Source organism: Microtus ochrogaster, chromosome 7, assembly GCF_000317375.1.
Source record: "Microtus ochrogaster isolate Prairie Vole_2 chromosome 7, MicOch1.0, whole genome shotgun sequence".
NCBI classification, from domain to species: Eukaryota; Metazoa; Chordata; class Mammalia; order Rodentia; family Cricetidae; genus Microtus; species Microtus ochrogaster.
This window is the reverse complement of record NC_022014.1, coordinates 36,079,796-36,090,425: the sequence shown is the minus strand read 5'-3', so window position 1 is coordinate 36,090,425 and position 10,630 is coordinate 36,079,796. Positions and strand designations below refer to the sequence as shown.

At 46.0% G+C, this 10,630-nt stretch overlaps 1 protein-coding gene across 3 annotated transcripts in view; it reads left to right on the top strand.

Annotated features, from left to right (window-relative positions):
* Pigl (phosphatidylinositol glycan anchor biosynthesis class L) overlaps nucleotides 1-5,279 on the top strand; it is a 64,997-nt gene extending 59,718 nt beyond the window's left edge. For 2 of the 3 annotated variants that reach the window (XR_003377149.1, XM_005349889.3), the window contains 3 exons: nucleotides 1,978-2,009; nucleotides 3,725-3,858; nucleotides 4,468-5,279. Coding sequence is in view for 2 of the 3 variants with exons in the window: in XM_005349889.3 (XP_005349946.2) it covers nucleotides 1,978-2,009; nucleotides 3,725-3,858; nucleotides 4,468-4,566 (265 nt within the window). In the remaining variant the exon portion in view is untranslated. Of the gene's footprint in view, nucleotides 1-1,977; nucleotides 2,010-3,577; nucleotides 3,608-3,724; nucleotides 3,859-4,467 lie in introns of those variants that run through there. The other variant, XM_026780670.1, reaches the window with a different exon arrangement.
* The last annotated feature ends 5,351 nt before the right edge of the window (nucleotides 5,280-10,630 follow it).

Here is a 10,630-nt window from a genome sequence, read left to right as displayed (position 1 = left end):
TTTTTTAAACCATTAACTTTATTCTCTGTATTCTTTTTCTTCTCTCTCTCAAGCCTACGTACATTCATCCAACAGTGTGGTCTTTTATGTCTGAATCTGTTTTATTGTGAATCTGTAACATTTTTTTACTATCCAGGAGCATTTCTTAAAATGTTAAGCAGGTCTTAAAAACTTAAGTGGCATCATGTACAGGTAATACTGTACTGCCTGTGTACAAGAAAGCAGGCCCAGCAAGCCAAAGATAGAAGCCTTCTCCGTGGCCTCTGCTTCATTTCCTGCCTCCAGGTTCCCATTTGAATTCTTGACCTGACTTCCCTGTGATAGACAGTGATCTGGGAGTTTTCAGATGAAAACCCCCCAGAGTCGTTTTGGTCTTGGTATTTATCACAGCAACAGAGAGCCAACTAGGACACTAGTCAACTCTGTGGGGGACCGGGGAGGAGTCATCCAGGGCAGGGCACTTGAGGGCACAGCTTTCTGCCAACAGGCTGCCACAGCTGGTATTTCTTCAGACGGACGCTGGAGTGTCCTGGGCTCTCAGAGTTCATGAGTCCTCTCTGTACTCATGTGAGCCCACACTTCAGAGAAAGCAGCGCATGGGCACGCTGACCAGCTACTGACAGTTTTCTCCACATCCTCCTCCTGTCTGCTGAGTCCGCCAGACTCACCTTCGTCCTCACCCGTGCCCTTGTGTGGCATTTGACATCAAAATGCTGCTCTGACTTGCTGACACTGTTCCCACCCCTGGTCTCCCTGATCGTCTCCCAGTCTCTTCCTGCCTTTCTTCCTACCCAAGGCCCCTCCGTGTCCTGGTGCCCAGGGCTCTCTTCCCAGCCATGCTCAGTAAGGTTCTCCAAGGGTCACGAGGGCTGTGAGTGTGATTACGTGGTGTGGGTCTCCAGTTCTCAACTCTGGACCAGTGCATCTGCCTCAAAGTCAGACTGGTTCTTTCCAGAGTGCAGGACAAGATGTCTCCCAGGATTCCAGAAACCTCTTTCAGCTTTTCTGATTCTTAGGGTTCCCACGCATTTACCAACTAATTCTCTCTTGACTCCTTCACTTTGACCCCTGCCCCTGAGTCCCTATTCGTGTGTGTGTGTGTATGTGTGTGTGTCTGTGTCTGTGTCTGTGTGTCTGTGTTGTCTGGGTCTACCCACTTCTTCTGTGTCCCCTGTCCTCTGATCACAAAGCCAGGAAGCAATCCAGCAATTACTGGTGTTGAATTTACCGTGCCCCTTCTAATAGAGCAGTGAGCTCAGAGCAGCTTTCATTGTCAGATAGTGGGAGTGAGGGGGGTCAAAAGGAGAAAGAAAATATGAAACAAAATTAACATGTTCAAACATTCTTTCATTAGACTCACAATATATATGTTGTTTTGGTTTTTCAAGACAGGATTTTTATCTGTGATAGCTCTGGCTGTCACGAAACTCACTCTATAAACCAGGCTGGCTTCGAACTCACAGAGATATACCTGCCTCTGCCTCCAAAGTGTATAATTTCTTTTTTGCTTTGAAATTATTTTTTGTTTTTTTCGAGACAACTCTCTGCATAGCCCTGGCTGTCCTGGAACTCACTATGTAGACCAGACTGGTCTTAAACTCAGAGATCTATCTGCCTCTGCCTCCTGAGTGCTGGGATTAAAGGCGTGTACCACCAAGGCCAGCTAACTCAAAGTTTAAAAATAGTTACCTATTTACTCTAACGGGGAACACTTGGCCAGACTGTTCCGTAAGCCGTGTACCAGCTTCTCGATCAAGCTGAGTGGGGATGAAATGCCTGCTCTGCTCCCCTCAGCAATAGCCAAAGGTGTAGAATCCCATATATTTAGATGCTGGTTCATGCAGTAGAAACCATGGGGAGGCTGTGCATTTGGTTGGGCCTGGGACGCACAGGCCTTGCTCTGAAGGTCCTTCCTGTTAACACAGAAGAGTTGAGAGACTCATTCCCTCTCTAATGTTTGCCCTCTCCATCCTCCAGGGCCCTGCACTCTGAAGGGAAGCTGCCTACAGGTAAGGAGGGCCTGGTGTTATTGCAAATAGACAATGGTTACTTTCCCTTTAAGAAATTTACCAGGGAGATTTGCAAATATTGTCAGCCCTCTATATCTGTGGGTTTCTATGTATCCATGGATTTCACAGCCTGGGATCAAAATTATTCAAGGGGATGCTGGAGACGTGGCTCCCCAGTTAAGAGCGCTTACTGCTCTCACAAAAGGCCTGGGTTCAGTTCCCTGCACCCATATCAGGCGGATTACAACAACCTATAACTCCAGTTCCAGGGACATCAGACACCCTGTGCACAAATGTGGTGCACATAAAGTCAGGCAGGTATGAGCACATGCACGTGCACACGCGCGCACACACACAAATGTTTAAATATGCAGGGGGGAAGGGCACCTGTACAGAACATGAAGATTCTTTTTTCATCATCGGTCCCTAGACAATGCAATGTAGCAACTATTTCCACGGCATTTGCCTTATATTAGGGATTATAAGTAACCTAGAGATGATTTAACATATACAAGAGAATGTGGGTAGGTTCTGTGTAAGTCCTCCATCATTCTATATGAGAGCCTTGAGCATCCATAACTGTAGTGTTTGTGGGGGTCCTAGAACAGCATTGCTGTGCACTGAAGGACACCTAGACACAGAGCAGCCGTGTTGGAAGGTGGGCCACTCCCCCTGAACCAGTCAGGTCTGTGTGGGGTTCAGACTGTATCCACTGCCAAGCACCCTATCTAGTTGCCTCCCAGGGAAGGTTGCTCTTTTCCACTGCCGACATTCTGTTAGTCTGTCCAAACTCACCTCTCATCACCCACTCAATTAAGGGTTATAAAGGTGACTCACAAGTTTCCTGTAGATTGATGAGCTTGAAATAGTGCACTTTCTAACCCCTCCCTGTGAAACCTAGGACCCCACTGGCCAGTCACTGCCTGGGAGGCATACAACCCCATTGGCCAGTCACTATGTAGGAGTCATAGGACATCACTGGCCAGTCACTGTGCAGGAGGCATAGGACCCCACTGGCCATCCGCTGCCTGATGTCCTACGCTACTTCTCTGAGCAAGTTCTGGCCTGTCCTGCCTTACAAGGGTGACATGAGATCAAAAGTGACCTAAGTGATGTGTGCTGTCCTTCCAGGCTGTGTCTTCTGTCCACCATATAAGATGGGCAGGCCCTATACTATCAACATTACTTTAGCAGCTAGGAAGCTAAAATCCAGAGCAGTTAAGAGAATTTATGCATCAGGTTTTTGGGGGTTTGTTTGTTTGTTTGTTTGTTTTCCAAAGACAGGGTCTCACTCTGAAGCCCAGGCTAACCTCAAATGCATCATGAAACCCAGGTTTGCCTCTGACTCATGGGAGTCCCCCTGCCTCTGCCGTCCAAGTGCTGGGGTCACAGGTGGAAGCCACCACACCCAGTGCCTCGTGTTGGAACAAAGCTGAAATGAGTCTTCAGCTTCCTGACTCAGACATTCCTGTCTCCATCAGCCTCCCTCCACCCTCTGGCAGCCCCTTCCTCTCTGTTACACAAACAGTGGGCGGGAGCTCTGTGGCCCTGTCACTCTTCCCGTACAGGAGAACACTGGTCAAAGTGCCACCAGGTACCCAAGCTGGAGAGCAACTGCTCAGCCTGCCTTGAGCCACCTAGAGAGGGAGGGTGCTCAGGGAAACGCCCGGCTGAGAGCAGCGGCGGGATCCCATCTGCCATCCTTCCTTGCCCAGGGTGTTCCGTACTCACTCTGCAGTCTGTAAGTGTGCTCCGGAAGTATCTCTACCTCCTGGATCTGCCCTGGTCTCTACTCTCATCCCAGGATGCCCTCTTCATGCTCACCAGCAAAGAAGTGGCACAGGCCAAGGTAAGAACTGTACTTCCTGGATACTGCACTGTGAACCCAGCCTCAGGTCCCTGGGCTCCGTAAAGCCCTGCTACCTGGCAAAGCCCCCTGCACAGAGACGAGGCCTGCCCTGCTTGCTAGATGATTTCAGCTACACCTGACAGGCATGTATTTTCAATGACTTGGGCCTTTTTTCTGATTATAAAGACTTTAGATAAATAAATGGCAACACGCTCATTTTAGGAAACTCAGAAATACATAATAATAACATCAGTAAAATAAATAAACGGCTGGAGAGACGGCTCAGTGGTTAAGAACACCTTAAGATGGTCTTGCAGCGGACCTGGGTTCAGTTTTCTGCACCCACCTTAAGCACCCTACAACCATCTGAAACTCCAGTTCCAGGGTGTCTTCACCCTCTTCTGGCCTCCATGAGTACTATACATGTACACCCATACATATAAAATAAATCTTTTTTTTTTTTTAAAAAAAAAGAGCCAGCAGCGGGGCAGGTGACTCTGAGAATCATTAGAGCTGGGGGTGGGGGACTGCGGGTCAGTGTGCCCTGATCTGGTGAGAAGGGAAGGTCTGAAAATAAGAGCCAGAGCAAGTGTCCTCTGATTCTTCCAGAAAGCCATGTCCTGCCACCAGAGTCAGCTCGTCTGGTTCCGCCGCCTCTACGTCCTCTTCTCCAGATACATGAGGATCAACTCACTGCAGCTCCTCTGAAGCCAGAAGAGTTTTCAGATCTTTAACAGACCAAGAAGTCCCTGGACCTGGCTTGGGGCTGGCTTATCTCCTTAGCCCGGGGAGATCCCAGCAAAGCAGCCTCTGAGAACAAACCCTATGGACAAGAGTCACACAGACCCTGCCTTCCTCCTTAGGGGAAAAACCCACCAAGACCCAAAACTACACCAACGCAATACTCAACTTTTTATTTTATTTTACAATATATACATAGCATAAGCTATGAAAAATATTTTCAAATCTCAGAGGTTAAAAAGATGCATAGAGCCAGGTGATGGCAGATGCCTTTAATCACAGCACTCAGGAGACAGAGATAAGCTGAGCTCTATGAGTTCGAGGCCAGCCTGGTCTACAGAGCAAGCCGGAACTACACAGAGAAACCCTGTCTTGGAAAAAAATGCACAGAATTACAATACTTCCAGGTAGTGACATCTGAGATTTTGTACCTGTTCATATTTATTTTGCTATCTATTGTAAATTAAGAGGTTGGGATGGTAACTTGGTTGGTAGAGTGCTTGCCTAGGTTTGGCCTCCAGCATAGCATAAACTGTGTGCAAACATTTGGGCTGTGGAGGCAGAAGTATCAGAAATTCGAGGTCATCCTCAGATACATAGCAAGTTTGAAACCAACCCAGGCTAAAGAAGACTCTTCAAAAATAAATAATACGTAAAAATTTAGGAAGGAACTTTTTTGTTTGGTTTTGTTTTGTTTGTTTTCTAAGATGGTTTTTCTGTATGGCCTTGACTGTCCTGGAACTGGTTTGTAGGCTAACCTGACATGGAACTCAGAGACACCTTCACATAGACATATATGCAGGCAAAATGCCAATGAACACAAAATAATAATTTTTTTTTGAGACAGGGTTTCTCTGTATAACAGCCCTAGTTGTCCTGGAACTAGCTCTGTAGACCAGGCTGGCCTCAAACTCACAGAGATTTGCCTGTCTATCTCTGCCTCCTGAGTGCTGGAATTAAAGGTGTATGCCACCACCACGCAGCTATAAAAATAAATAATTAAAAACAAAAAATAAGAAGAGGCCAGTTCAGTATATGTAATGAGTTCCAGAATAGCCGGGGCTATAGCGAGAGACCCTGTCTAAAAAGGCCTGCATGGTGGTGCGCTCTCAGGATGCTGAAGCAGAAGGATTTCAAGTTTAAAGCCACCATGATCTACATGGCAAGACACTCTCTCTCAAAACCAGACTAAAACGCAAACAACTTCACATTTGCCTCATTAAACCTTCCATATCATTCAATCTGTAACAATCACAGGCAGGCCAAAACTACGTGACACACTGGAAAAATGCTCTTTCCTAGGGTTGTGGTTATGATTTGCAGAGCCCAAGCTGAAACCTAATAACAATTTCCTTTCAATTTGCTTCATGGATGCTCCGTAATTGTGACAGGAGGGAAAAGCACTCTAAAGGTCTCTTCTGGAGCAGAGGGATACTGGAGAGGGTAAAATGTCAAGATGCAGGACAAATAACAGGGTCCAGGTGAGATTGGTAGTTATGGAAAAGTACTGTATCCAAATTCACCAGGGGGAAATTAAAAGCCTGCAAAACAGCTGGGGGTGTAGCTCATCGAAGCGGTTGCCTAGGATGCATGGAGACCTGGGTCTGGTTTCCAGTGCTATATAAACAGGGTGTGGTGGTGGTGCCTGCCTGAAATCTCAGCATTCAAGAGGTGAAAGCCAGAGGATCAGAAGTTCAAGGTTATGGTGTGAGTGGTGGCACAGGCCTTTAAGGCCAGCACTTGGTGGGCAGGGGAGGGGGGACATGCAGAGGCAGGCAGATCTCTGCGAGTTCAAGAGAACCAGAGCTATGTAAAGAGATCGTGCCTTAAAAAGTGAAAAACAAACAGAACACTGTAACAGTCGGAGGCTCTAATTTCAGCCAGAATCTGGCAAATCAACCTGGCAGCTAGTTCACACAGCACTTAGAAACGCCAGCACTGGGCTAGAGTGAAGGGTGCATGGTTGAAAGCACCCACTGCTCCTGCAGAGGGCCAGTTTGATTTCCAGCACCCATGTCAGGAAACTCATTCCTTGCTCCAAAGGGATCTAAAGCCTCTGGTCACCTGCATTCACATACACAAGCCCACACACGACAAAGACACAAGGTTTTCAAATCCTTTAAAAAGCCATGGACATCCACTGACAGAACACTCACTTACAAACACCAGTTAGTCACTGGCCACTGAAAACTCCGTAACAAGTACCCCAACTCAGAGACTTTTCTGTTCACAGTGTGTGACCAAAATCTAACTTCAGATGAGGTGCGGTATTACATTCGTATAATCTCGGCACTCAGGAGCCCGAGGGAGGAGGAGCGCAAGTTCAAAGCCAGGCTAGCCTGCACATAACAAGACTTTGTCTCAGAAAACAACAGCAAAGACCAAAACCCAAGAACAAACATAACACCACCCTTTCTCAAAGAGAAAATAAAACCAAATTCTAGGACGGAGGCTGTGACAGCGGAAGAGTGTCCCAGAGGCTATAAATTCAATCACTCACTCACTCTCACACACACACACCTAGAAATAAGAAGTTTAGCATGTGGAATCTGTATGTAATCTATAGTCTTTAAATTCTTTCACTTAGGGCTGGAGAGATGGCTCAGTGGTTAAGAGCATTGCCTGCTCTTCCAAAGGTCCTGAGTTCAATTCCCAGCAACCACATGGTGGCTCACAACCATCTGTAATGAGGCCTGCAGGAAGAATACTGTACACATAATAAACAAATAAATAAATATTTAAATTCTTTCACTTAAAAAAAAAAGGTGGGACTGGAGAGATAGATGGGTCAGTAGTTAGAGCGCTAGCTGCTCTTCCAGAGAGCCTGGGTTCAATTCCCAGCACCCACATGGCTGCTCACAACCCTAGCTCCGGTTCCAGTGGTTCTGACGCCCTCACACAGATATACGTGCATGCAAAAGACCAACGCACATAAAAAGAAATTATTTTTTAAAAGGTAGAAAACAAGTGAACTACAGGATTCAATTTCAGAAAGTCAACACCATAAACCAGAAGGAAGACTTATTTACAGATGAACACTAACAATAGGTACAACAGAAGATAATAGAAAGGATAGTAAGTTTTCTTTGAGAAATGAAATAAAATAAGCTGAGATTGGGGATTTAGCTCAGTGACAGAGTCCTGTAAGCATGATACCATAAATTCAGTCCTCGGCTCCAGAAGAGAGGGAGGGAGGGAGAAAGAGAGAAGTCAGCATATGGAAACACTAAATAAAAAGAAGAAGCAGAAATGGTTTCTGAGACCCAATACATAAATCACCACTGAAAAGTGTTTACAATCCCATGGCAACCAAGTGGGAAGTTTAGTGGAAATGGGTGATTTCCTAAGCCAGTATCAGAATACCACAAATCCCAGCCACAGTGTGATAAATGAGGTTCAGGGGCTGGAGAGATGGCTCAGTGGTTAAGAGCATTGCCTGCTCTTCCAAAGGTCCTGAGTTCAGTTCCCAGCAACCACATGGTGGCTTACAACCATCTGTAATGAGGTCTGGTGCCCTCTTCTGGCCTGCAGGTATACACACAGGCAGACCATTGTATACATAATAAATAAATAAATAAATATTTAAAAAAAAGTTTTTTAAAAAAAATAAATAAATGAGGTCCAATAAGTTTAATAAGTAAGGTTGTATTGCCACATAGGGACTGAAAATTGGTGTCTCTGAGCCTTGGTGGTGAGCATCATGGCAGTTTTAATGAAAACTGGGCTCTCATAGGCTCTTATGTTTGAATATTTGGTCCCATTTGGTAGAACTGTTTGGGAAGGATTAGGAGGGGTGGCCTTGTTGAGGGAGGTGTGCCACTGGGGCTTTTAGGTTTTAAAAGCCCATGCCAAGCCTAGTCTCTTTCTTTTCCTGCCTCATACTTGTGGGTCCAGATGTGAGCTCTTGGCTGTTCCTACCAGCATGCCTTTGTTCTGCCATGGACTCTAACCTTCTGAAAACACAAGCCAAACTAAACACTTTTCTTGGTAAGTTTCTTGGTCATGGTGTTTTGTCACCGCTATAGACAAGAATACATGGACACTTTCAGGTCTCCTGCATCCTGATCCTGACTTCCCATAACAGAAAACTGTTTGGTGTTAGAAGGGACTATAAGAAAACTGTACAAGAGACTCAGGACCACTTACAAAGCCGGTCTTCCTACCTCAAATGACCCAACCAAGTAAAAGGCCACAGGCATGTCCAGCTGCTTAGGTGTTAATTGATTGCAAATCGTCAAGTTGACAGCAAGATCAGCCACCACCCCTTTAATCCCAGCACTAGGAGCAGAAGCTGGCAGTTCTAGGGCAGCAAGGACTACATGGTGAGATGCTGTCTCAAAATAAAGAACGTAGGCCAGTGAGCAAAGGTGCTTGCCACCAAGCCTGATGACCTAAGTTCAACCTCCAAACATTCGTGGCTGTTGTTTTCCTCTGCAACACGGTGGCTGTAACTGAACCGACAGCTGTCCTGGTTGCTGACTACACCTTGCCACCTCTGCTTCACTGCTAAGGCTGAGGCTGTGGCCCCTGGGAGTCTGCATGTCTCACCAAAGCTGTCTATGCCACCTCCACACATGGAGGTCAATGTTGTTTCTAACCACGTCTCTATCCTTTTATTTTACCAATAAAGACTTGGGAGTCAGATGCTAGGGTGAACACTTGCTAGCTCAGAGGCAGAGAAAGCAGGGGGGTGACTTCCTCCTCTGCCTTTGCCTCAGAAAGAATGCTCTCTTCTATACCTTCTGAAAAAGTATTGCTCCAACCAACCAGATGTCCCGCCCTTCTACTTCCTATAATCCTCTCTGTCTCTGTCTCTCTCTCTCTCTCTCTCTCTCTCTCTCTCTCTCTCTCTCTGACCTCCCTACTTCCCCTCACCCTCTATGGTTACTTTCAGCCAACTGGTTGCTTGCTCCACATCTTGACCTATGGTTGATTTTATTTAAACAATGTAATCTCAGGGTTCACAGTGTGACTAACTATCCTGCAACAAATAGCAAAGGAAAGAACTGACTCTCTAAATTGTCCTCTGACTTCTGAGCATGCTGTGGAACACACACAGACACGCATGCACATGCAGACACACAGTACAAATTAAAATATTTTTTTAAATAGATAAGAAGAAATGAAGGGTACTGTGGTGGTTTGAAAGAAAACGACCCCCAAATGGAGTGGCACTATTAGGAGGTGTGGCCTTGTTGGAGGAAGCATGTCACTGTGGGGGGCAGGGCTTTGAGGTCTCCTATGCTTAAGCTATGCCCAGTTCATTTCTGTTGCCTACGGATCAAGCCAGAAATCTCAGGATCAAGATGCAGAAATCAGTTCCCTCTCCAGCACCACATCTCCCTACACACCACCTTGACGAGAATGGACTCAATCTCTGAAACTGTAAAGCGCCCCCAATAAAATGTCTTCCTTTAAAAGAGTTGCTGTGGTCATGGTGTCTCTTCACAGCAACAGAAAAAGAACCCCGAACTAAGACAGACATAGATTTGAAAACACAACTTGCACAGTAATAGGGATGGTTGGTTCATCCAAGGAAATGTTGACAACCTGCTACCTGTTTCAATGTTGTGGAGATCAACTCCCCCTTACACCTTTCATAGGATCTAGCCGGAGAGAGGGGTGGGAGGAGGGACTGCAAATAGAAAAAAAAAAAGTCAAGACTAAAGGACTGTTTGAAAAACAAGAGACACAAGGGCAAAATATGAAAGTAGAAAAATACAGGTAAATATATAGAGACTTTAGTAAAAAAAATACTCTTGGGTCTGGAGGAACAGCTCAGCAAATAAAAGCACTGCTCTTGCCCCTAACATACAAGTAGTGGACATAAAAACACACAGGCAAACATATAAAATAAAAATCTTTTTAAAAATTAAATTTAGAGCCAGGCGGTGGTGGCACACGCCTTTATTCCCAGCACTCAGGAGGCAGAGGCAGGTGGATCTCTGTGAGTTTGAGACCAGCCTGGTCTACAAGAGCTAGTTCCAGGACAGGCTCCAAAACCACAGAGAAACCCTGTCTCGAAAAACCA